Source organism: Girardinichthys multiradiatus, chromosome 7 (assembly GCF_021462225.1).
Source record: "Girardinichthys multiradiatus isolate DD_20200921_A chromosome 7, DD_fGirMul_XY1, whole genome shotgun sequence".
NCBI classification, from domain to species: Eukaryota; Metazoa; Chordata; class Actinopteri; order Cyprinodontiformes; family Goodeidae; genus Girardinichthys; species Girardinichthys multiradiatus.
Genome location: NC_061800.1, coordinates 13,846,516 through 13,871,605, shown reverse-complemented (window position 1 = coordinate 13,871,605; position 25,090 = coordinate 13,846,516). Strand labels below are relative to the sequence as shown.

At 41.7% G+C, this 25,090-nt stretch overlaps 2 protein-coding genes across 3 annotated transcripts in view; one reads left to right on the top strand and one right to left on the bottom strand.

The window, feature by feature from the left end:
- Positions 1-2,710, top strand: part of neb (nebulin) — a 71,251-nt gene extending 68,541 nt beyond the window's left edge. Inside the window, exons 135-137 of the mRNA XM_047370512.1 lie at positions 430-570; positions 713-816; positions 1,882-2,710. Of these exons, the coding sequence (XP_047226468.1) occupies positions 430-570; positions 713-816; positions 1,882-2,055 (419 nt within the window). The 3' untranslated portion in view covers positions 2,056-2,710. The remainder of the gene's footprint in view (positions 1-429; positions 571-712; positions 817-1,881) is intronic.
- LOC124871300 (TBC1 domain family member 8) overlaps positions 2,392-25,090 on the bottom strand; it is a 45,699-nt gene continuing 23,000 nt past the window's right edge. The window contains exons 7-21 of one of the 2 annotated variants that reach the window (XR_007038994.1): positions 21,498-21,695; positions 16,228-16,377; positions 15,967-16,117; positions 14,676-14,890; positions 13,323-13,440; positions 7,975-8,260; positions 7,613-7,754; positions 7,255-7,353; positions 6,731-6,799; positions 6,369-6,639; positions 6,227-6,292; positions 6,042-6,128; positions 4,027-4,142; positions 3,188-3,906; positions 2,392-2,998 (exon numbers count right to left, since the gene is read on the bottom strand). Coding sequence is in view for 1 of the 2 variants with exons in the window: in XM_047370511.1 (XP_047226467.1) it covers positions 3,538-3,906; positions 4,027-4,142; positions 6,042-6,128; positions 6,227-6,292; positions 6,369-6,639; positions 6,731-6,799; positions 7,255-7,353; positions 7,613-7,754; positions 7,975-8,260; positions 13,323-13,440; positions 14,676-14,890; positions 15,967-16,117; positions 16,228-16,377; positions 21,498-21,695 (2,337 nt within the window). In the remaining variant the exon portion in view is untranslated. Of the gene's footprint in view, positions 2,999-3,096; positions 3,907-4,026; positions 4,143-6,041; positions 6,129-6,226; positions 6,293-6,368; positions 6,640-6,730; positions 6,800-7,254; positions 7,354-7,612; positions 7,755-7,974; positions 8,261-13,322; positions 13,441-14,675; positions 14,891-15,966; positions 16,118-16,227; positions 16,378-21,497; positions 21,696-25,090 lie in introns of those variants that run through there. The other variant, XM_047370511.1, reaches the window with a different exon arrangement.

The following is a 25,090-nucleotide window of genomic DNA, read 5'->3' as shown; positions in this document are numbered from 1 at the left end:
GAAAAAGAAAATAAGAATATGGAAAATATTAGCATTTTTATTTTATTTTCTTTCCCTGACTCTTTCCTCCTTCTGTGATATTCTAATTTCGTTCTTCTTTCTGTTCTTCATTCCTCTCCTCTCGTCTCCTTTCTTACCCTTTGTTTACTTTATTTTGCTTTACCTTCACTTCCTTCCTTAGTATTTTGTGGCCTTCCTGTTTTGTCCCTCTTATAATTACTTCCCTTCTTTGTGTCATTCATTTATTTCCTTCCCTCCTTCCTTGGCAAACATATAAGCTCATGTAAAATTCCAGTTAAAAAGGCAGCAGTTGTGCTCTCAGCCTTAAGCCAGATAGTGTCTCACAATGTTGGTTAACTATTTAAAATGTACCATTCATCTCTCCCACACTGACACGGCTTTTATGCCTTCTTTGCACTGATCTAACAGTGCAAGCACAGCGTCGCAGCAAGGAGCACTCCCGCTCCACCAGCGCCCTGAGTGGCATGGCTGATGAGAAGTCAGAGGTGTCCCAGGATGTTGACCCCCATCTGTCCCTCTACAGTAATGGCTACATGGCTAGCTCTATGGGTAACAATAAAAAGTCACAACAACAGCATATCCAGTGGACTGTTCTTAAACATTTGAGCAGTCTATGGTTTTCATCTAATATATATGAGCTTTATTTGTACTGTGACTGTTCCTTACCTGGTTGTTTATTCAATATCTGCAGGCTACCAGCAGACCAGGACTGTGGAGCTGCAGCAGAGGTCATCATCTGTGGCCACCCAACAGACCACAGTCTCCTCCATCCCTTCACACCCATCTACCACTGGGGTTAGTAATGTCGTGTTATACCCACCATCTTCTGGAAACATGTTTCTCCTCCAGGTCACAGCAGTTTTAAGAGTTCTAAGGCAGTTCGGCTCAGATGTTTACATGTACTCATGATGGGCATGAATGCTTCATTAATTCAGGGTTTACAATCATTTATTTAAACTGTTCTGTTTTCAGGGGGAAATAATGTCACAATATACAATGACAATGATTTTTAAAAACAACAATTAGGTGCACAATCCCAACAGGGTCAATATATATAACCCAAATAAGAGATATGTGTTTGGGATCATTGTTCTGTTTGAACACTCAACTCTGTCCGTGTTCCAGCAGCTGTTAGGTTGAAGTTAAAAGAATTGAGGGGTAGTTCTCCTTCATAATTTCACCCACTTTGGGCACCTATACCACTAGCGGTGAAACAGACCTTCAGTATGATGCTACCACCACCATGCTTGAAAGTTTGTTAGTGTTCTTTAAATTGGAAGTTTCAACCTCAGTCCTCCAAACATTTGTCTTGTTGTAGCCAAACACCTCAATCGTTCTGTCATCTAACCAGAAATGTTTTCTCCAGAAGGCATTCAGCTTGTTTATTGGGGCAGCTATAAATTCCAGGTCATATTTTCTGGTGGGGTCCGGGCTGATCTTGAACATTCTTAAATATTTCTTTCATCAGAGATGATAGTATGGGTCAGATGGTTGAATCACACATCAAACCCAATTATGAAATGCCCAAAGCAGACTTCTGCCACAACCTGATCATAGTCCTGTCTAGACACTTAATTATTAACGAAGGTTTGATTGTTATTTTTCCTTGTGTGGAGTAGAAACAATCCAGCATATTCAATCTGTGCTCCACATTGTAATAACAATGTATAATCAGTCCAAATGTGTCATTTTCAAAAGCCCAACATTAAAAAGGCATTTATGCCATGTAAGCTTTTGACTCAAACTGTTTACAGGATTTCTGTTTTGGCTCTCCCTCTCTTCCAAGGAGGGTTCCTCACTTCTGATCGTGAAACTCCAACATCAGGCTCTTCTCAAACACCGTCTCTTTGTTTATTTTAGAAAACCGTGCGTGCCATGTACGACTACACAGCGGCAGACAGCGACGAGGTGTCATTCAAAGACTCCGACGTCATCGTCAATGTGCAGTCCATTGACGAGGGCTGGATGTACGGCACCGTGCAGCGCACCGGCAAGACCGGCATGCTGCCCGCCAACTACGTGGAAGCAATTTAAAGACAGAGCCCGCCCATCGTCCCTCCAGAGTGGGCGAGACCCATCCACAGGGCAAGCTGACTGGTCTTCCTGCCATCACAACTGTGGCTTTGTGCAATCTGTAGCTTTTTCGTTTCTTGTTGCTCTTCAACAGTGTTTTGTGTTGTACTTCTCTTTAAGTCGTTGTTATTCACACGCTGCTGCCGTGCTTCCTGTGGATGTGACATAAGCTTTATGACGTGACATTAATCCTGGTTTCACAGAACATGCCTTCTATAAATGACCGTTTTAGATCGTTTCAAGACCCTGTTGTGGATAAACACGACTCACTAACAGACGACCAGACCCTCTATTTTGTACATTTCAACAATTTATACCAAAATTTAATGTACGGTTTTTGTCCAAGCTACACAGATTACTTTCTTCTAAGAACTCTGGACTAGATCCAGTACTAAGATCTGAATGAATAAAATAGGAGGTAGCTACCACCCATCTCCTCCATGATCGAATCACTCCTATAGAGTTGTATGAAATAAGCACCAGTCTTCCCTTCTTCTAAATGACGACTGGATAATAGAATTTCATGTGTGTTTTGTTTCTTCCGATTGTTTGGGTCCTGGCTAAGGCTCGTCCTCTACCTTTACTCAGTAATTAATAAAGCACACAAGCTCCTGCAGCACTCCGCCTCCTTCTTTCCACTGTTATCCATCATTTTGTTCATTTACATCCAAATACTTGGTGACTGGATCTTGCCCAGCTCATTTAAAGAAGCACTTCAAGTTGTCAGTCCTTCTTGTTAAATACTGACTTTTTAAGCTAGTATTTAAGATTTTTAAGACATTTGCATTGTCCAAACAAAATAGTAAAAGCAATTTCCATGGATATGCAGCTCACAAAGCTGCTCCAACTGTGTGACGTTTCCGTAGAAATATGTAGTACAACCTCTGAGAAATGACTTTGACACCTGAGGATGAGAAGGGTTTAACACAGTATTAGGAAGGGGTACCTAATAAACTGGCCAGTGAGCGTATATTTGTCAACTTAAATGAAAAGAATTGAAAGTTATTTTAAAAATGCATTTAATTAAAAAGGGAGCATCTGGAAACATTTCCTATGAAAGAAGCAGAAGCAATAAAACGAATACAAAAAGAACCTTTTCGGCTTGTAACATCTGTCCTGGGAGCAGTTTGTAAGGTCTGTTGGTAAAAGGTTCTGATAAGGCAGTCATCTGGAAACGGCAGGCTGGTGGAATCAAGGACGTATAATAATTAATGCTGTAATTAGTCAGAATGTGTAAACATTATAGAGGACGACAGTTAACCGGCAGGCTTCATCATGGTGGTTAGAAGGTAGCGTTGAGTTCATGTTGTGTCATTCTGGCTCTTAAACCAACTGTTAGATTAATGTTACAGATAAGGCTTCCATCTTAAGGTCTCCTGTTTGACCAAATGAAACAGACGTGACAATGTCCTCACATATGGCTCCAGTGTGGTTCACTGTCAGTCACCTGGTCCCTCCCAGTGTGAGCAAACCCGCCCGCTGCTGGTACTGATTCTGTTTGGCCTGTGCGATTTTTGCCAACAGGTCCGCTGGCTTCTCAAAAAAGTTCACCAGCGCCTGCTCGGTGAGCAGCGAGGCCAGGATTTGAGCGTAGCTGACCGTCCACTCATCGTCTGCAGCCAAAGCCCCGTCGGATGCCTGGATGGGTTCTGCTGCCTTCTCCTCCAATGCTTTGGTTTGTTTGCGGTGGCCGGCCTCACCGATCTGCAGCACCAGACTGGTTACCTTAGCGATGGCCTGGAAGAGGTCATTCTCCTCCGGCTCACCGTGGAACATGCTGTAGAGTGTCTTACAGAACTGGATGAACTCTCGCTGGGAAAAGGAGAAGATGTTGGTTTACAATAAACATGTTTTCAACTCATAATTAGTTTCCACATAAGATCTTTATGACATCGGCGATGGAACAGAACATAGTCGCCCTCGTTTCAGCACCTGATTCATAAGCGGCAGAGGTTTGTCCACGTCTTTCTCCTTCTCTTTGACCAAGTCCTGCAGCATCTGCTTCAGCTGCTCCTGGTAGTCTTTTACTTCTTCTCCACTGTCTGGAACTACATGAGCAGATGCATTTACATCAGGAATTACATTTACAGGCATTCATATGAACGCATTGCCTAATGCAAGTCCACTTGGATTTTTCCACATTTTGTCATGCAACCCAAGCATACAAAGTATTTTCCTGGAATTTTACAACCTGGTTTTCAATTGTTTTTATGACTGAAAACATAAAACGTGCTTCACTTAATTATGGCAAGTCCCATTGGATTGGTATTCAGCTCCCTTCGATCTGGCAATGGAACTGGTGCAGCACAAATATAAGTCTATCAAGACACATTTTGCCACTGAAACAGACAGGCTGGGCATGGAGAAAACTAATTAGCCAACTGTTGCCCATGGCTCTGGAGGAGCTACAGAGATCTCCAGCTCAGGTGGGAGAATCTACTAATAGGACAGTTATTAGTCATGCATTCTGGGAAACAAGGTGCTCCGCTATGATGAGAGCAAAATCTAACTTTTTGACTGACATATTTGGGATAATCTTAAAGAACAATTGATTGTGTTTTCCACCTCACACTTAGGTGTTACTGTGTGTTGGTCTGTCACAGAAAATCCCAATGAAATAAATTGACTTCTGTTGTGGCACATTCACAAAATATGATGTTCAAAAGGTATACATGCTTTTGCAAATGAATACAAAGGAAAAGGAAACAATTGTATAAGGTTTGTGACTTGTATTGCTAAAAGACGATGAAACTATTGTCTTTACGTTAAGAACAAGTAAAATCTTGCTACATCTTAAAGAAAGCTTCTAATCTGCAGACTACATGCTCATCAGAGGAAAACATCCCCTGCACGCTCAACATAAATGTTACTATTACTTAACTCAGGGAGCTTTCAAACCTAACAAGCCTTAAAACTTTCTAGAAAACACCCTGAGCTAAAATGAACTTAAAAACAACAGCAATGCTGCATGTTGCTTGAGATAAAATCTGTGGAATGGTCACTTTGCTAGTAAGGAGCACTGAGGTGACTTCATCATGATTGAGGTTCGCAGCCGAGTGTGAAGCGGCTGCGATGAAGATCAGCTCCTCCAAGTCCGAGGCCATGGTTCTCGACGGGAAAGGTGTGGCTTGTCCTCTTCAGGTTGGAGGGGAGTTCCTGCCTCAAGTGGAGGAGTTTAAGTATCTCGGGGTCTTGTTCACGAGTGAGGGAAAAATGGAGCGGGAGATCGACAGACGGATCGGTGCGGCTGCCGCAGTAATGGGGCCACTGTGCCGGTCCGTTGTGGTGAGGAGAGAACTGAGCCGAAAAGCAAAGCTCTCGATTTATCGGTCGGTCTACGTTCCTACCCTCACCTATGGCCATGAACTTTGGGTCATGACCGAAAGAACGAGATCCCGGAAACAAGCGGCTGAAATGAGCTTCCTCCGTAGGGTGGCCGGGCACTCCCTTAGAGATAGGTGAGGAGCTCGGCGTTGAGCCGCTGCTCCTCCACATCGAGAGGAGCCAGCTGAGGTGGCTCGGGCATCTATACCAGATGCCTCCAGGACGCCTCCCTTGGAAGGTTTCGCAGGTACATCCCACCGGGAGGAGGCCCAGGGAACGGCCCAGGACAGCCTGGGAGCGCCTTGGACTCCTCCCGGAGGAGCAGGAGGTGGTGTCTGGGGAGAGGGCCGTCTGGGTGTCTCTACTGAGTCTGCTGCATCCGCAACCCGGTCCCGGATGAGGCGGAACGACTACGACGAGGAGTCCATAGCATGTCCATGACAGTAAATGGAGTATAGAGGTTGGTTTATATAATAACCCTAACAGGTGGGTCAAGCCAAGATACAAAAACTGTTTTTGTTTAAAAAAAAAGAAATAACAATATAAGACTGTAGAAGGTACTGAAAAAGACATGTCAGATTTATGCAGATTTTGAGGAAAACATTGTGTGAGTTCAGACCAACCAGGGGTCTCCTTGTTAACGTAAAGGGGCCTGTTTGTGGACAGCAGGGGGCTCGTCAGGGAAGGTTCATCCTCACTCTCAGTCAGAGCTAAAGCCATACAGATACACAGAGAAGAGCTGTGTCACTTCAGTCCTGACAGCATCTACAAACTCTGATTCTTTCATCATTTTCACAGATAATCACACCTGGAGGGATGTGGAGACGGTACAGTAACCTTATTTTCTCATTCAGATCTTCACAGTAGAGTGTGTCTGTAGTGAAAAGAAAGAAAAAATTCAGAAAGGCAGTTTTGTATTTCAATCAAGCTTATATTCTCTCCACACCCACCCAGCCAGCTGGCGAACTCCTTGAAGGTGACCAGGTTGTCACGGTCCTGGTCCAGCAGGATGAAGGTGCGGTTGGCCAGTATGTCTGTGTGCTGACTTGACCCAGACGACCACGGCGCCAGCAGCCCAAAGAGACTTTTGAACTGTGGTCGGTCCAGCCGATACAGGCGCTCTACGAAAGAGTGACCGGAGTCGGTGTGTTGCCAGGCCGCAGCCTCTGCTGCTGCCGCAGAGCTGCTGTCACCCCAATACAGAGTGATAAAGTGCTCCGTCTGGAAGGCCAAGGAAGAGAAACCTTTTTAAATGATACATTTTCATAAAAGACTGAGGATATTAGTCATCAGAGGTGGAATGGGAACCTACCTTAAAGAGGTCATACAGGTCATCCAGATTCTCAGGAGAGATGGAGACATCTGAGGAAACCAGTCTCAGCTACATGCCAACCCACAGAGCACATGAGCGTTTGTTGATTTAATCGATCAAAGCTGTTTAATCCAAAGCTAAATTGATCCCTCACCCCAGGAACAGAGTAATAGAGGCTTATTTATAGTACTGAATGTCTGTGCTGAAAAAACCTGTAAGATCTTTATTACCTGTTTGTGTGCAGGCACATTCAAGTGAGCAAGGTTATTAGAGGAGTGTCTTTTTAAGAAAGTTTGAACTTAACGCTGTTCTTTACTTGATGAACTAACCGCTGCTCTCCCTTGCATCAAGAACAACACTCTTTTCTGTCGCTCTATTTGATATAAATGTTTTAGCTGCCGTAACTTTAAATAAAAAAGCTGAAGAATGTAATTAGAGCGAGCACGGGGGTCTTGCATAGCAGCCTGGTACAGCGAACAAGGAACATTTCACTCATGGCTTAAAAAGAACAAAAATCTGCTCACAGTGTTGTCTTTGATGGTGTCTTCATGGGCCTGCAGCACACGGACTCTGTGGAGACAGCGAAGGCGCTCAATCTGCTGCACTGTCAGGTCTCTGAATTTCTGTCAAGAGAGAACACAAATAGGATGATATACCATGCTGAATCAGCTTTTTTCTTACAAAAACCTTCTGACATCCCAATATATTAACAAGTGAGATGCCATATTGCTATGTAAATACAGTAAAACAGTTTTCTTGTGGGGATAAAACTGACTAATACAAAAGCTGGTAAACATGAAAACCCTCTAAAAGAAAATATATGAACAATAAAGTATTTGACACTAATAATATATTTTTCTATTATATCTACACTGCACTCACCCCTAAGGCCTCACTGATGAGGTCGGTGATGTTTGTGTGTCTCCCAGTGGGAATATCTGTGTCACTGCAGCTGTTTTCCTCTGCAGCGGGCGGGGTCGACGGAACACAAGCTGACTCTGTATTTCCAACCTGTTCTAAGAAACTGCAGAGGTCATAATGATGGAGGTCATTTTGGCTGAAAATGAGAGCTTAAATCATATGCAAACCCTTTTTGTATGAAGTCATAAATAAACAGCAATTTATGCTTTAATCTCACACAATTCCATCTGTTTTATGTATAAGGTGTGACTCCCAAACGATAGACAGAACCAGATCGCAGCTGATTAAAACTGACTTCAATCACACAGTGGGAGAGAATCCACCTGGTGAGGATCATGAGTGCCTGTCCGTCATCCGTGCAAGCGGACAGCTGGGCAGAGTTGGCGTCCAGCACGGCCAGACCGAGCTGGAAGATGACTTTGATCCCCTGGAAGAAGAAGCAGTCCACCACACACACGGCACTTTGGAAAGGCAGGACGCTGAGGAAGAGGGTGAGGAACCACGAGAGGGAGACGGAGGAGAGCGTAGACAGATCCGGGACCTGCTCTGCCAACTCCGGTAAACGCTCCCTGATCAGCTCCTCAAACACCGACTGGTCCACCTGAGCTCCTGCAGGGTAAGAAGGGGGGTCAAGCAACAATTCAAAATACTGTATTCATCCCAAAGGGAAATTTGGGAAAAAGGCAACAAGTAGTGGGTTTGCGGGTGGGAAAGGAGGGAAGCTCTAAATATGACAACGAAATATATTTTCATCTTCCTCAAAATCTACTTTGTGACATGTTGCCAATCCGCTGGATCAAAAAATCCTGAAATGTAGCAAATATGTAAAACACTAATTTAATCATTTATTTGTGCATTTAAATAAAAATAACAATAAATAATATTAATACAAAGAAATGACTATATAGCTCTTTATAGGACGACTTTAATGTTTTGGGCCAAATTTAAACAATTCTACATCCAGGAGCAATTTCAAGCAGGGATGTGCTGTGGTTTACCACTTCTGGGAAAACGTTGTTACAAAGTCACTGAGTGGTTGGAAATGACCAACATCTGCAGGGAAGGTGTCTGATAAAGGTGCAAATCTGGACACACTTCTGTGTGTAAAGGTACACCTTTGTGTGTCCACCTTTTATTGGTTAGTGAGTGCACCTGACCTGAAGAGCCAACAACAACACTACTTTTCAAAGTAGAAGTTGTTACTGAAGGAGGGAAACTCAAAGCAATGTTCAGTATCAGCGGCGTTTAAAATAAAGTCAGATGAAAGACAAAAATGTGTTTTAAAAGGAGCCTGTGTTTTCTCCAGGGGTGAGGCAGGTTGCTCATTTAACATGCTGCTTTTAAAGAGGGAGTTGAACTTTAGCAGATAACAGGAGGGCTGAAAGTGTTACAGCAAAGTTAATCCATGTCTTTACCTATCATGGAACTAGCTGGATTGGGAAATGCTGGCAGCCTTTTAAGATGCTTAACAGTTTAAATAATAATATTTTTGTCTTTTTTTTTTTTAAGATGTTCACAAAACCCTGTTTTACAGCGCATCATCTCACACAGTGTCCTGCTTTCTTTGCTTCTGTGCCTTCCTTCTCTGGAGGGCCCAGAAGACAGTAGCAGTATTTCAGCTGTCAGGTAAATCCAGATTTCAGCTTGATTCTGGAATATCTCGTTCTAAATACCAAACATTCCCAGATCCACCTTCTTTATTGGTGCCGGGGTTCATCACTGGGTGATTTACTGGACATGTGTGAGGGGATCATTGGTGTGTGAGTCAATGTTTATAAGACATTTACAGGCATCAAAGGGATTTTTAAAGAGTTTTGTGGTTTTTTTTTTAACCCAGACAATGCCAGACTGTTCTAAACTAGCTTTAGGATCATTGTTTTAAAAGGCATGTGGTCGGGATGCAGGTCCAACAATTATTATTATTATCAAAGACCCTTGCTGTTTAATCAGAATTAATATCACATAAACAAAGCCATCATCATGGAGTCTGGTTGTATGTTATCTTTGTCATTTTGTACTTTTTGTACATTTTAGTACTGAAATCGCTGGGTAGAAAATAAGAGCTGCATGCTACAGGACGTTTCACCATGTGTTAGGAATAACCTTTCTTATTATTACTTATAGATGAGCTTTCTCTCACACACACACACACACATACACACACACACACACACACACACACACACACAGCATGATGATAAAGTATAAATTCTGATATTTTCACTTTTATTAGGATGTGGATAAGAATCCTCATTCACGTACATTACGAGGACAAATGACCTAGGGTTTTTATATAAAGTTTAGTATATCGGGTTTGATTGTGGAACAGTCTGCAACCGGGTTGATTACAATGCTGCAGCAACACTTAGATTGGAGGATTGGACTCCTGCTATTACACACTCTAGCAGATAGACACCACAAAGGTGACACATAGTCTACTGATAAACACTGAGGGAGTCAACCAGTACCTGCGCTGGGGACATTTTGTACCCACTTTGAAAACCGAAGACTTAAAGAATTTTTCTGCTCTCGCTGGAAGAGGACGCTTTTTCTCTGTCTCCCACCCCCTCCCATATCTGCCCTGCTTCAGCTCTGTGTCTTGTCTTTGGAGCCTCTTTTTGCACATCTTCCAAATTCTTAGTTATGGATTTGGTCAGCTGGTCTCTCAATGCAATTGATCAAATTTTCTCGAGGAGAAGACAGGGTGAAGGACAGCCCAACTTGTCCGGACAGGACGTTTTTCTCTGGATACACGATGGACTCCTGGCAGAAGTGGAGGATTGTGTGTTTGTCGATAATGTCAGTCGAGGATGTGGAAGATATGTATATAATTGGATGTTTGATATCAGGATTTCTGCTTTTTGGAGTCAGCGGTTACCTGGTATATCGAGAAATTCCGAGTGTCAGGAGCTGTTCTGGGCATTGTGAGGCTGCCTGGCATGTGTGATGGGATCTTCAGGGCGATCAACACTCAGACTGAGATGTTACGTGAGCTGAATCGCAGACTGGATGTGATCCTTATACAGGATCGCAGGCAGGTTGCGGTTCCTGGATTCAGGGGTGAAATGGGATAAATCTTGGAGAAAGTTGTTCGCTCGGATCTGGCAGAAAGACCAGTAATTTGTCTGTTTGGATTCGCCTTTGAGAAGCACCAGTGAGACTCTCAAGGCTGATGGAAAATTAAGAGTCAGCCTAACCCAAATAATTGTTGTTTTTCTGAATCTGGCTTCCCTGCACGGCCTCAATGGCTGGCTATCTTCAACTTCTCCTGGAAGTTATGTAAACATGACGCTCTGCTCCCTCCCTTCCCTGAGGACACCTGTGGACCTGCTCAGAACTTTGTGGCCGGTTGATGAACATTCCAACGAACCATCAAGGACAATGGCCTCTGTGACAGTGCTTCATGGACTTACTTGCACACACACACATGCTCAAGATAAACATATGCACCCCTCACACCACCTTCACCATTCCTGGCATGATGTTGTTTTGTAAACTTGTTGATTCTTTGTGCTGAGGTTTTTTGCAATCTCAAACTGTATCCTGCTAAGGATAAACTGTGAAATATGATTTTTTTCCCTCTACTTTCCTAATGTGGCCTCTTTTCTCATCTAGCTAGGGCAGCGCCTGTGAGCGGGCAGCAAAGCCTCGGTGACCCGTCCCCCCTTGTCTTGTGTCATGATGTATGTTTGGATGGGTTGTACTGGAATTCTAATTTCCCCTCAGGGATCAAGAAAGTATCTTTGAATTGAATTGTGTATTCTACTCAAAGTCTGCTGTGAGGGAAGTCATTATGAGACTGTAATACATTATACCAGCAGGAGATGCCTCATAGATATTTGGATTTGAGCAAGGGCTCCTAACCTGTCTTAAACTATAAGAGTCAACTAGCCCAAATGTGGATCTCAACCACAATAAATGGAAAACAGGTTTAATAAAAAAAAACTTCAGAATATGCGATCACATTAAAGTACAGTAGTTTTCATAAATCTTTTTCTCCATAATTCATCAAAATATTTAACTATGTAAGTGAAATAACCTGATATATAAGGGTTGAGTTTGTTGATGTAGTGTTTTGTTTATAGATGCAGCACATGGGTACAAAATAGGGCAATGAAATGACGAAGGGGAGAATTAATCTTGAGCCTTGACTTAACCTTCTGACTAAAAGAAGAGTAATGTAACAATAACAAATCTACTACTCATCTAACCTATTGAAATTCCCTCACTGCAACAAAATTGGTCAGTCAATCCAGTGAATGTCATTCCTTTTTAACTTTTTCTGCTAATCATTAATTACAGATTTGTTTTTAGCATATTTTAAAAAAACCTACATTTCTGATAAATGGATTTGTAAATGACCAAAAAAACAGAAAATTTTAACTAAATAAAAAAAAAAAAATGTCATTTAAGTTTTATGTTATAGTATGTCGTTATGGTTCTGGCCACTAGATGGCAGCAAGTGTTCATCAGAGAAACAGCCTGGAGGAAGAAACTGTCTCTGTGGCGGCTGGTTTTAGAAGACATCGCTCTGTAGCTCCAACCTGTGGGCAGAAGCCTAAACAGTTTGTGTGCAGGGTGTGTGGGGTCTGCAGAGATTTTGGCTGCCCTTTCCCTGACCCTATACCTGTATAGGTCCTGGATGGAGGGAAGGTCAACCCTGATGATTCTCTCTGCAGACCTGATTGTTCATTGTTGTCTGGACCTGTCCTGTTTTGTGGATGTGCCAAACCACACTGAGATGGACGAAGACAGGACAGACTGAATTATGGCCGTGTAGAAGATGACCAGCAGCTCCTGTGGATCGTTGTACTTCTTGAGTTGTAAAGTCTTTGCTGAGCCTTCTTCCGAACATTGTCTATGTGTGAGGACAATCTCAGGTCTCGAGAAATGGTGGTTCCTAGGAACCAGAAGTGGTCAACAGCAGACACAGTGTCGTTGAGGATGGTGAGGGGATTGTGGGGGTGATGTTCTCCGAAAGCCCACCATCATCTCCGCAGTCTTGAGTTGGTTAAGTTCCAGGAGGTTCTGACCACACCAGCGTACCAGCTGATCCACCTCCTGTATGCAGACTCATCACTGTCCTGCATTTTTCCATTAACAGTGGTGTCATCTGCAAACTTCAGGAGTTTCACAGACGGGTCCGCTAAGGGGCAGGCATTTATGTAGAGGAAGAAGAGGAGTGGGAAGAGAACACCCCAGACTACTTCTGACTGTTCAGCACTATATTCTGTGTTTTAGGTCCAGACTTTAGCACCAGTGATACAGATTCATAAATTACACAGACAGGTTTATACTTAGATTAAGTTGTTGTTGTTTTGTCTGAGATTTTACCTCAAGATAAAAATGACTCTACCTATTAATGTGCGTCTAATCTATGCCTCACAAGAGATTCTCAGAAAACAATCACAGCTGCTTTAAAGATGAAAGAAGCCTGCAAACATGGACATTAGAAGGGAGCGGAAATTGCTTCAAAAGCACCTGGCAGGCCGAAAATAAACAGCCTCTAAAACAGAGGAAATAAGCCCTTCGTTTAAAGGCTAAAAAGAAGCTTATCTGGACGCTTCTGGTGTCTGAGAAGCAACAGCTTAGAAAATAAAACCACAACAAAATAAACAGCTTGTAGGCTCAGACTTTTTGCTTTCGCTGGTCCTTTCCCTGAGTCCCTTACCAATGACCCTGCGGTTGAAGTAGTCAGGCAGCATCGTCTCACATACAGCCACCAGCAGCCAGAAAGCTTCTTCTTCTTTGGCATACAGCAGCAGGACAGACGTCAGGATGTTCATAGACTACACAGGAGGAGCAAAGAAGAAAAAAATACACGAAAGTCAGAAGCTGGAGCAAGAAGTTGATTGACAGAAACGTAGTAGCCCACAATTGTGAAGGATAAAGATAAACTTTTAAAAGTTTTTAACAAAAAAACCCTGAAAATTTTATTGAGCCCCGTTTGCTTTAATGCCCCTGAATAAAAGCCAATTTCCTTCGTTATAGTAAACAGATTTCACCTGGGTGTAATTTATTCTCAGTATAAATGCAGCAGGGCAGCTGTGAGGAGGTTCTGAATCTGTTAACGGGCAACTATAACTGTTAACGGGCAACTATAACTGTTAACGGGCAACTATAACTGTTAACGGGCAACTATAACTGTTAACGGGCAACTATAACTGTTAACGGGCAACTATAACTGTTAACGGGCAACTATAACTGTTAACGGGCAACTGAAAAGCAACTATAAGTTGCATTTCACGAAAGAGCGGGAAGAAGAAAGCCACAAAAAGTCCCATTTCTAGTTTGACAGAAGCCATGTAGGGGACAGAGCAAACATTTAAAACAAGGTGCTCTGGTCAGAAGAACCAAATTTGAACTTTTTGGACTTTGTGGAAAATGCTATTTGTGGAGGTAAACTAACACTGAAGGTCATCCTAAATACACCATTCCTACAGTGAAACTCGGTGGTGGCAGCATCATGCTGTGATGGTGATTTTCTGCAGCTAGGACACAGAGGCTGGTGAGAGTTGATAGGAAAATGGATGGAGCTAAATACCACACCACCCTGGACCAAAACCTGTTAGCGGTTCAAAAAGATCTGGGAGAGGGGTGGAGGTTCACCTTTCAGTGGGATAATATCCCTAATTTTGCAAAGAAGAATAAGCAAAATACTTCAGTCTCTTAATATGAAAACCTGGTATAGGATCTGATAATGTATGCGTGGTTTAACAAAGCATTGACTCAGAAGAGATTAATTGTTAAACAGTTCTCTGTGAGATGTTCAAAGCTTGGGATATTCTCCACACCTCAATCCCTGACCTGATGTGATGCCTTCACACAATGACTGCATTTACACTCAGAACTACAAAGTAAAACTACTTTGTGTTGGTCTATCGCATAAAATCCCACGTAAACAGAGATGTTTGTTGTGTCAAAATTTGAAAATATTCAAGGTGTATTAAGACTTTTGCATAACTCTGTATGTTGAAGAAATGTTTAATCTACCGTGTATGTTAACATTATTAAAATCTTTTACCTGACAGTATCCAATCTTTGGGTTGCGGTGAGCGTAGGCAGTGAGGACTCGTCTGAGCGCGGCTATGCCAGTGGGGTTTTGGAAAGCCGGGTGGTCCGGCAGCGAACGGTGCAGATCACGCTCTATCTCATCCGTAGCCAGGTTGCTGTGGCCCATCGACTTCTGCACCAGGCTGGCATAGTAGCCTTGGTGGGACTCCAGCTCAGTGCATGCATCTGCACAAAACAGACGCAGAAACAAGATAACAATGCATACGACCAAGAGGTTATATGTCAAGCTTCACTGGACTTGTGAAAGAAGTGAAAGATACAGTTTGTGCATGTTGTAACATGTATGTTTAGGCTTCTGAACCGAACCAAGCAGAGCTGAAAAAGTGGACAAACAATGGAAAATTCTGCAACACTGAGATTTTCTGTTTCTGAAGCACAGCTTTATAAATAGAAGCAGACGATCAGGAAGGGACACTTTTCACACTTTGCTTTTGTTTTCCTAAGTGGAAATAATCTGAGAAATACTATGAACTGTTCATTAGAATTACAGCTGTATGACAGGTACTTCTACTCAGTGCCAGTTTCTTTTTTTTGGGCCAACAACCAGTTCTCCTTCACCCCTGGCTGGGACCGGTTCAATACCTTGAAGGGAGACTGAACACAAGAACTGACAACAGATCAAAATAAACCTGCAGACATTAATTCTGGCTGAAAAGGTTCCAAAGCTGATAGACAGAAGAGGAAGTGAAGGTATCTGTACTTCTTTCTGTGTGCGGGGGGGTAATTGCTAAACTCTACTGGCACTTTAACTTGAACTCTGTGCTTTGGACATATGACAAGCGGGACAAGTACCTTATACCTACTGTTAACTATGGTAGAGAATCTGTGATGCTGTGGGCCTGTTACTCCTCAAAATGACCTCAGATACTTGTTAGTGCATAGCAGCAATACTTATTTGAAATACCAGGCAATTTAAAATAACTGTCTGGTCTTAAGAAGACTACAAATAAGTCATCATTAGATCTTGGAGCAGAATAATGATCCAGAACATCACAGAAATAGCTAAGTAGAAAACACAAACATTTCCCCATCGCAGTCCTTAAAACAGACATCTGTGGAAATAAATGTGATGAACGGTTTGGCCTTTTTCAAATGTTTCAGCATCAGATGTTGCTTCTACAATAAAAGCCCAATTTATTTTAAGATTCTTACACGTCTTTACTAGAGGTGCAGATATCTCAGTGTTACTGAGTTGCCTGTGCACAAAGTCGTTTTCCAGTTCGTTTTCAGCTTCCTCTTACCAGAAAACGTCATCCAGAGCTCCCCTCGCAGTGACTCTGGGATCCCCATAGCAACCAGCCTTTGGATCTTTTCAGTGCGAAACATGTGAACGCCGCGGCCAAACTCCGTGAAATGGTCCTCCCACAGTCGCTCCTTCACCAGCTCCATGCTCTGACATAAATAAACCGATATTCTTACAAACAGAAGTGCCTCAGGTATTAAAAGGGGCAAAAATCTCAGAGACACTTGAGAAAGGAGGAGCATTTTTCTTCTTCTCCCACCTTATTCTCATTGTTTCCAGGCTGGCTTTGGTGGAACGCCGTCATGAGAGCTTCGCTGTTGACGGTGTTACGGAGGACCTGCTCCTCCACCTTCTCTTCATCAGAGAAGCCAGTGTCATAGTAAAAGGTGTAGTAGGGTGTTGGGGAGGTCTGATGGAGGAAAAACAGTTAGGTCCTGAGTTTGGGTTATTTTAGCATCAAAAACTTCAAGCCTTTATTTCAGAACACAGTTGTTTTCAATAGGTTCGAATTTTTTGACAAATAACAAACCCTCAATTTTACCATTTACTGTGTGTCCCAGAGGTAAGTAAAAGCAACTCAAGCTAAAGAAATCCAGTAAAGAGGCTCCTTTGAGGCCAAAAAACGTGAAGCTCTGGGTTTAAATTCTTATCGGCTAGATCTGAAATGTAGGCGTTGACATCTCTTTTTGTTGTGTATGTTACTGAAAATAAGCTGCTTGAAAAACTAACTGGGTGTTGTTAATGTGAAACTGACGAAAAGAGCAGCAAAGAAAGGGAAGTCTGTGTTCTAAAATGACATCTCCATAAAACACTTCACTTCCTCACATCCAAATATCTGCAAAGAAGCTTTAATGCATGCAAACTGTCATCAAGTCTAAAGTATCTATAAAACTCATGCACTCGACATGCATTTATTAGAAACCGCTCAGTTGCTTGTAAACACAAACAGTGAATCAGCCGATCACATGGCACAATGCATTTAGACGTGACGATTACTTGCTGAAGATCAAACTGAGCGTCAATAAAAGGGAAAGAAATGTGGGTGAAGTAACCGGATCCATTGTGCTGCATATTAAAGGTTGCATGTCAATATGGAGGAATGTTTCAGACTCCTTGTTGATTCTATGCCACAAATAATCAGGGCAGTTCTGTTCTGAGGGCAAAAGGGGGTCAAACTTAGTACTAGCAAGGTTTCCCAAGTAAAGTGGGCAATTGGTGTACAGAAGAAATATATTTATAGTTTTACAATCTGCCTACATCTATAAAACAATATATACTTTTGTGTGTGCTCACAATAACATTAAAGTATGTGTCATCTTATTGAACTTTTCATTTAACACTCTTGATGATTAGGGGTGCTACAATATTTCTCGCCAAAGCGAAGTCTGTCTTGTTTATGTTTATGCATTTGGCCGCTGGGTATCGTCAGCATAGCAGTGACATGAGAAGCCATGTGATTAGATGATCCGGTGCAGTGAAGTGATGTATATGGCAAAGAGAGGAGGTCCCAGAACTGAGCCTTGGGAAACCCCTGAGATGAGACGCTGCACTGTAGAGTTGTGACCAGGGCAGGGCCCGTTAAATGGTGGACCCCTGAGGTACAATTCAAACCAGGAAGTGTTATCCAGTTGCTGTCAGAATGTTCTTTTGTCTAGTGAATTAAGACTTAGCTATTATGAGCCCTGGATATGAACACCCTGTACGTGTGTTGGAGACTCTTATTTTGAAGGAAGAAAGGAAGTAGCTCTCCGGTTGCCCTGTTGTGTTGACACAGTTGACTAATAAAGACCGCTACATGGGCGAGAGCTGCCAACACTGAAGAAGGCTAGAGCATTGTAGCATCTTACACATAACATATAGATAACTTGTAAGCACCCTGAGAATGTCATGACTGGCTAACTATCAGCCACTAATAATGCTAAAGTTAATGGTTGCATTGGAGCTTCCTATTCACATTAAACCAAAAGGACTTCACTGTTCTGGGCTAATCAACCTTTCAACCCTTAGACTGATCAAACCCTAACTGGATAATTCTACACTGAGCAGAGATTCTTTAGTTTGAAATTTATGAAACAAATATTGTAGATTTGAAAACACAAAAAGGCAACATTTTACTGTGTTTTTGGGGTTCAAGCATCTAGCAATCAGCTTAAAAATGCAATTTGTGAAAAAAGTGAACCTGGACTGGGTAGTTCTGCACTGATTGTACAGGTCCTTCTCAAAATATTAGCATATTGTGATAAAGTTCATTATTTTCCATAATGTCATGAAGAAAATTTAACATTCATATATTTTAGATTCATTGAACACTAACTGAAATATTTCAGGTCTTTTATTGTCTTAATACGGATGATTTTGGCATACAGCTCATGAAAACCCAAAATTCCTATCTCACAAAATTAGCATATCATTAAAAGGGTCTCTAAACGAGCTATGAATCTAATCATCTGAATCAACGAGTTAACTCTAAACACCTGCAAAAGATTCCTGAGGCCTTTAAAACTCCCAGCCTGGTTCATCACTCAAAACCCCAATCATGGGTAAGACTGCCGACCTGACTGCTGTCCAGAAGGCCACTATTGACACCCTCAAGCAAGAGGGTAAGACACAGAAAGAAATTTCTGAACGAATAGGCTGTTCCCAGAGTGCTGTATCAAGGCACCTCAGTGGGAAGTCTGTGGGAAGGAAAAAGTGTGGCAGAAAACGCTGCACAACGAGAAGAGGTGACCGGACCCTGAGGAAGATTGTGGAGAAGGGCCGATTCCAGACCCTGGGGGACCTGCGGAAGCAGTGGACTGAGTCTGGAGTAGAAACATCCAGAGCCACCGTGCACAGGCGTGTGCAGGAAATGGGCTACAGGTGCCGCATTCCCCAGGTCAAGCCACTTTTGAACCAGAAACAGCGGCAGTAGCGCCTGACCTGGGCTACAGAGAAGCAGCACTGGACTGTTGCTCAGTGGTCCAAAGTACTTTTTTCAGATGAAAGCAAATTCTGCATGTCATTCGGAAATCAAGGTGCCAGAGTCTGGAGGAAGACTGGGGAGAAGGAAATGCCAAAATGCCAGAAGTCCAGTGTCAAGTACCCACAGTCAGTGATGGTCTGGGGTACCGTGTCAGCTGCTGGTGTTGGTCCACTGTGTTTTATCAAGGGCAGGTTCAATGCAGCTAGCTATCAGGAGATGTTGGAGCACTTCATGCTTCCATCTGCTGAAAAGCTTTATGGAGATGAAGATTTCATTTTTCAGCATGACCTGGCACCTGCTCACAGTGCCAAAACCACTGGTAAATGGTTTACTGACCATGGTATCACTGTGCTCAATTGGCCTGCCAACTCTCCTGACCTGAACCCCATAGAGAATCTGTGGGATATTGTGAAGAGAACGTTGAGAGACTCAAGACCCAACACTCTGGATGAGCTAAAGGCCGATATCGAAGCATCCTGGGCCTCCATAAGACCTCAGCAGTGCCACAGGCTGATTGCCTCCATGCCACGCTGCATTGAAGCAGTCATTTCTGCAAAAGGATTCCCGACCAAGTATTGAGTGCATAACTGTACATGATTATTTGAAGGTTGACGTATTTTGTATTAAAAACACTTTTCTTTTATTGGTCGGATGAAATATGCTAATTTTGTGAGATAGGAATTTTGGGTTTTCATGAGCTGTATGCCAAAATCATCCGTATTAAGACAATAAAATACCTGAAATATTTCAGTTAGTGTGCAATGAATCTAAAATATATGAATGTTAAATTTTCATCATTACATTATGGAAAATAATGAACTTTATCACAATATGCTAATATTTTGAGAAGGACCTGTAGTTTCTGTAAAAAACACAGTGATTTGTAAAATGTTTGAGAAAACAAAAAAGGAATTCTTAGTTTTCCCCTAAAATATTTCTGAAATCTCATCTTGGTCCGATCTTGTGAGCCTAATATGTATCATCTTGGCTCGTCAGCTGAGTGTTTCTTTACATCCCTACTGATGATTCATTCCACACTTTCACATCCTGTGAAACACCTTTCTGAACTTTCATGTCAGCTTCGGCACTTTCATGACATCTTTAATGTGGTCTTTGATGCATAGTGAGCAACAAGACCAAATTTAAGAGAATACATTTCAAGTCAAAAGCATTATTCTTTATTTTCACTCTCGGAACATATACTGCTTTCCCAATAAAATCTGCTCTTGCAGTAAAACAATGTCTTGCATGCTAACACATATCCTCTGCTGCACCTCAGAACTATGTTTCCGCAATCAGATTGAATGCCTCTTGGACAAATATCTTGTGCTGCTCTAATCCTGGTCCTCACACTCACACCTCCTCTGTTTGTGACTAATAGCTGCGCTCTCAGTTATGTTCTCTGCTTGAGAATCTCACCTGGGTAACCGCCATGAACACAACAGAATAGCCCTAAGGAAGGGAGTGACTTTAAAGCCACGCTGTCATTTTATTTCCTACAACTGTTGTCAGGTAGTTACAACTTCATCCTACAACTGTTGTCAGGTAGTTACAACTTCAAGAAGGAGCAAGGTAAATCTGCACGCAGAAAAAAAGGGTGTGAGAATGCAGTCTTTACCTCCACTGAGAAAGTTAAAGCATTAGAGCAGGATTTAATGGTAGCAGAACATATTTGTGCAGGCATTCAAGAACAAACTGTCCATGGGACAAACTGTCCATGGGACAAACTTTCCATGGGACAACACTGAAGATATGACACTTTGATACAGGATAAAGTAGTCAGTGTACAGCTTGTATTACAGTGTAAACTGTATCCTAAAAATTACTCAACACACAATCATCAATGTCTAAACCTCTGGCAACAAAAATGAGTACACCCTTAAATGAAAATGTTGAAATTGTGGCCAAAGTGTCAATATTTTGTGTGGTCTCCATTATTTTTGGGCACTGCATTAATTTGGACAATTTTCACTTAGGGGTGTACTCACTTTTGCTGCCAGTGGTTTAGACATAAAGGGCTGTGTGTTGAGTTATTTTGAGGGGAAACCAAATTTACACTGTTATACAAGCTGGACACTGACTATTTTACATTGTATCATAACAGCTATTTACAAATATGTAGAGGATGTACTCACTTTTGTTGATATTGTATATTTGAAAACAAGTCAGATCTTTTTTCCCGCTGTGAGAGTAAATGTTTTGAGCGAGATCAATACAATCAATGTGTGTCAAGTGTGACAATTAACTCCCTTAAATTGAAAACTAGGAATCCTATTTTATATGCAGTTTTTTAATGTCTAGTGTCTTAGTTGGTCTGTTTAACACAAGTCTATGGTGGGGACATCTTCTGCTGAGCATGTTTCAAGTACTACTGCTGAAGTCAGAATACCTTATGAAATATTTCTATGGTCTATGTCTAGGTATTGCAGATTCACACACTTTGAGATAAATACATCCAGAGCTAGAAATGGAGCAAGATGAGATGCAGATGCTAAGCTTGCAATGTTAGCAGAAAACTTACAACATGAAAAAATGAAGGACATCTAAATCACTGCTGACAATCTCACCACGCTCCTCCTGCTGCCCCTCTTATTGCGGAACACAGAGTGTTTCCACTGCAGAGCTCGGAGTCTGGAGTTCATGCTCTCCACCAGCTCGTCTCTTTCCAGCAGGTCTATCAGCTGGAAGGCCTTTTTGGTCCGCATGCTCACGATTACTGGGTTGGGAAGGGGGCTGGTGCTCTCTGCTTTTTCTATGGACGAAACCTAAAGGAAAATTTGAGGCAAAACGAGATCAGTTTCTCTACACACAACGTAAAACAATGGTGTAGACTTCTTTCTTTCCCTTCAGCAAAGTGCAATAGTAAAAGAAAAAAGTTGATACTGCCTATGGTTAAGATAATTATCTTGTTTTTAATTACATGGCCCAAACTGATCCCTAAAACATGTAGTATTGTTTGAAAAAAGGTCAGACACTGTAATATTTTTCTGGACCGCCTTTAGCTTTGATTACGGCACGCATTTGCTGTGGCATTGTTTCGATGGTCTTCTGCAATATTTTAAGATTTATTTCCACCCAGTGTTGCATTAATTTTTCACCACGCTCTTGCATTGATGATGGTAGAGTCTGACCGCTGCACAAAGCCTTCTCCAGCACATCCCAAAGATTCTCAATGGGTTTAAGGTCTGGACTCTGTGGTGGCCAATCTATGTGTGAGAATGATGTCTCATGTTCCCTGAACCACTCTTTCACAATTGGAGCCTGATGAATCCTAGCATTGTCATCTTGGAATATGCCCGTGCCATCAGGGAAGAAAACATCCATTGATGGAATAACCTGGTCATTCAGTATATTCAGGTAGTCAGCTGACCTCATCCTTTGAACACATACTGTTGTTGAACCCAGACCTGACCACCTGCAGCAACCCCAGATCATAGCATTGCCCCCATAGGCTTGTACAGTAGACACTAGGCATGATAGGTGCATCACTTCACCTGCCTCTCTTCTTGCCCTTATGCGCCCATCACTCTTGAACAGGGTAAGTCTGGACTCATCAGACCATATGACCTTCTTTCATCGCTCCAGAGTCCAATCTTTATGCTCCCTAGCAAACTGAAGCCTTTTTTTCCAATTAGCCTCACTGATTAGTGGCTTTCTTAAGGCTACACAGCTGCTCAGTACCAATCCATTGAGTTCCCTTCACATTGTGAGTGTGGAAATGCTCTTATTTTCACTATTAAACATAGCCTGGAGTTCTACTGTTGTTTTTCTTCGATTTTATTTCACCAAACGTTGCTTAAGTGATCGCCGATCACGATCATTTATGATTTTTTCCCGACCACATTTCTTCCTCAAAGACGATGAGTTCCCACTATCCTTCCAGTTTTTAACAATGCGTTGGAGAGTTATTAACCCAGTTTTGGTAGTTTCTGCAATCTCCTTAGATGTTTTCTCTGCTTGATGCATGCCAATGATTTGACCCTTCTGAAACAGACTGACATCTTTTCCACGACCACGAGATGTGTCTTTCAACATGGTTGTTTAAGAAATGAGAAGCAACTCACTGCCCCAGTTGGGGTTAAATAACTTGTTGCCAGCTGAAACATAATCGCCCATGCAGTAATTATCCAATGGGAGGTTCGCACCTATTTGCTTAGTTAAATCCAGGTGGCGACTTTTTTTTTGGCCAGGTAGTGTATTATTACCACAGAAGATTTTATTATAATTATTCCAGATATAAACATAGATCTTTTGATAGTACAAGTGTGAGAGATTATCTCAGTACTTTGACATAACAGCTCATCTACCAAACTGACTAACACCTTTAACCAAAACATAATGATTCTACATATTTGTGACCAAAAGAAATAATTTGAATAAAATAAAACATTAAAATAGGAAACTATTTTCCAATGATGAAGGAGATGTTCAGGGATACCAGAGAAAATAGAGAATGTGTTGCGAAACAGAGGATATCAGAAGGGTGGAGGTGATTAAACTGTTCTGAAGGCAACGTATTTATAAAAAAAAACAGGAAATGAGGAAATAAACCACATTGGTGGCAAAAGGAAAAAAATGCATGATAACATAACCACGGTGAAAGCAGAGACTGAACACTGGCTCATTTTTGGTTTAATGACGAGCTAGTCAAGCTGATAGCTACAAGACTGTTGTGAAATGATTAACTTGACTATAGGTCTTTTCAGATTAAATCAACTGAAACTGTAACCCAATAAGCCCACGTTTAATTATTACTTATGTAGAATAAAGATACAGTTTGATGCAACAGAAGTGCTCAGTATTTACCAACTTCCAGTTCCTTAAACTGTCAGCATTCAGATTTTTTTGCATTTAATTTAATGCTTACATGTTTCTTTCTGTAAAAAACTGTAATGTGTAAGCTGGCAAACTTTATCAACCACATCAAGGTTCTGCCTGTTACTCTTTAACCAGCAACCGGCAAATTAAACACAAAGTGTGCTGAAAATAAACTTCTCACCTAAACACGGTTTTGTATAGATAAAAATGTTTCTGCCCAGAGGTGCAGCTGTTTGAAAAAATTACACTCCCAGGGTTTTATTCCAGATGAGCTGGAAGAAGGGAAAGCAGACAAACCCCGAAAATATTCCTTAATACTTATTTAGTTCAGTCATGACTGATTGTGTCACACTGAGTGGACCCATTAGTGGATTTACATTTTAAAGCCTTAACTTAGAGAAGAACAGAGGAGGCTGAACTGATGATCGACCAGCTGGAAACTCAAAAGTCTGATATTCTTCTGGCCAATAACCGCCAGCATTCCCAACAGATCCAGCTAATATCAACACTGTATATTCACCAGACCTCCAAATGGCACAGTCGGCTCAGCAGATAGAAAATAACACTACAACAAACCTCTTACCACACAGTACGTCTTACTTTAACATCAACTGTGTGTGTCTGTCTGGTGCATTTTTGGTTACAAGATCTTAGATATGGCACTGTAGCCAGAGACTATACTCAGTTAATAGCGTTACTTCAAAATAATACTACTTAAATAGAAGTGATACAGTAAAAATACTCCCAGAAGTACTTCTAGTACTTCAAGTAAATGTAACAAAATATGAAAATGCATTTTCTGACTAAGGAACAAGTTAGGGTACCTTACCCCTAATATGTAGTGAGTTAAGTAATGTTCTTCAATTCCAAAGGCTCATGTATTTCACCAAAAACGATTGAAAACAATGAAAACATTACCAACAATGTGTGACAACTAAAGGTGATACATAAAGTTTATATAGAAACGCCATGGATATTCTCAGTGCTTGGCAGGATGGTAATGGCCTTTGACTTTTGTTTTCACTTTAAAACATGTGAAATTAGATTTCACCTACATGAAAATGATCATTCATTAACAGGTGAAATCAACTGGAGTAGTTTCAGCATCCTTTAAATCAGCATACCACATTCCCTTTGCAGTGATAAGATGTTCTTCCTGCAACCGACGGTGACGGCATACCACATTTCTTCACTTCTCAGCAAATGGTGAAGTTGTCTGTGGCTGTAATAAAATAGTAAAACCAACAAACTACAATAGTTGTAAATATATTGTTTCTTAACTATGTTTTGTTTGATGATTGAATAATAATTTTGTTTTTTAGAAAATTAGGAATACAAGCAA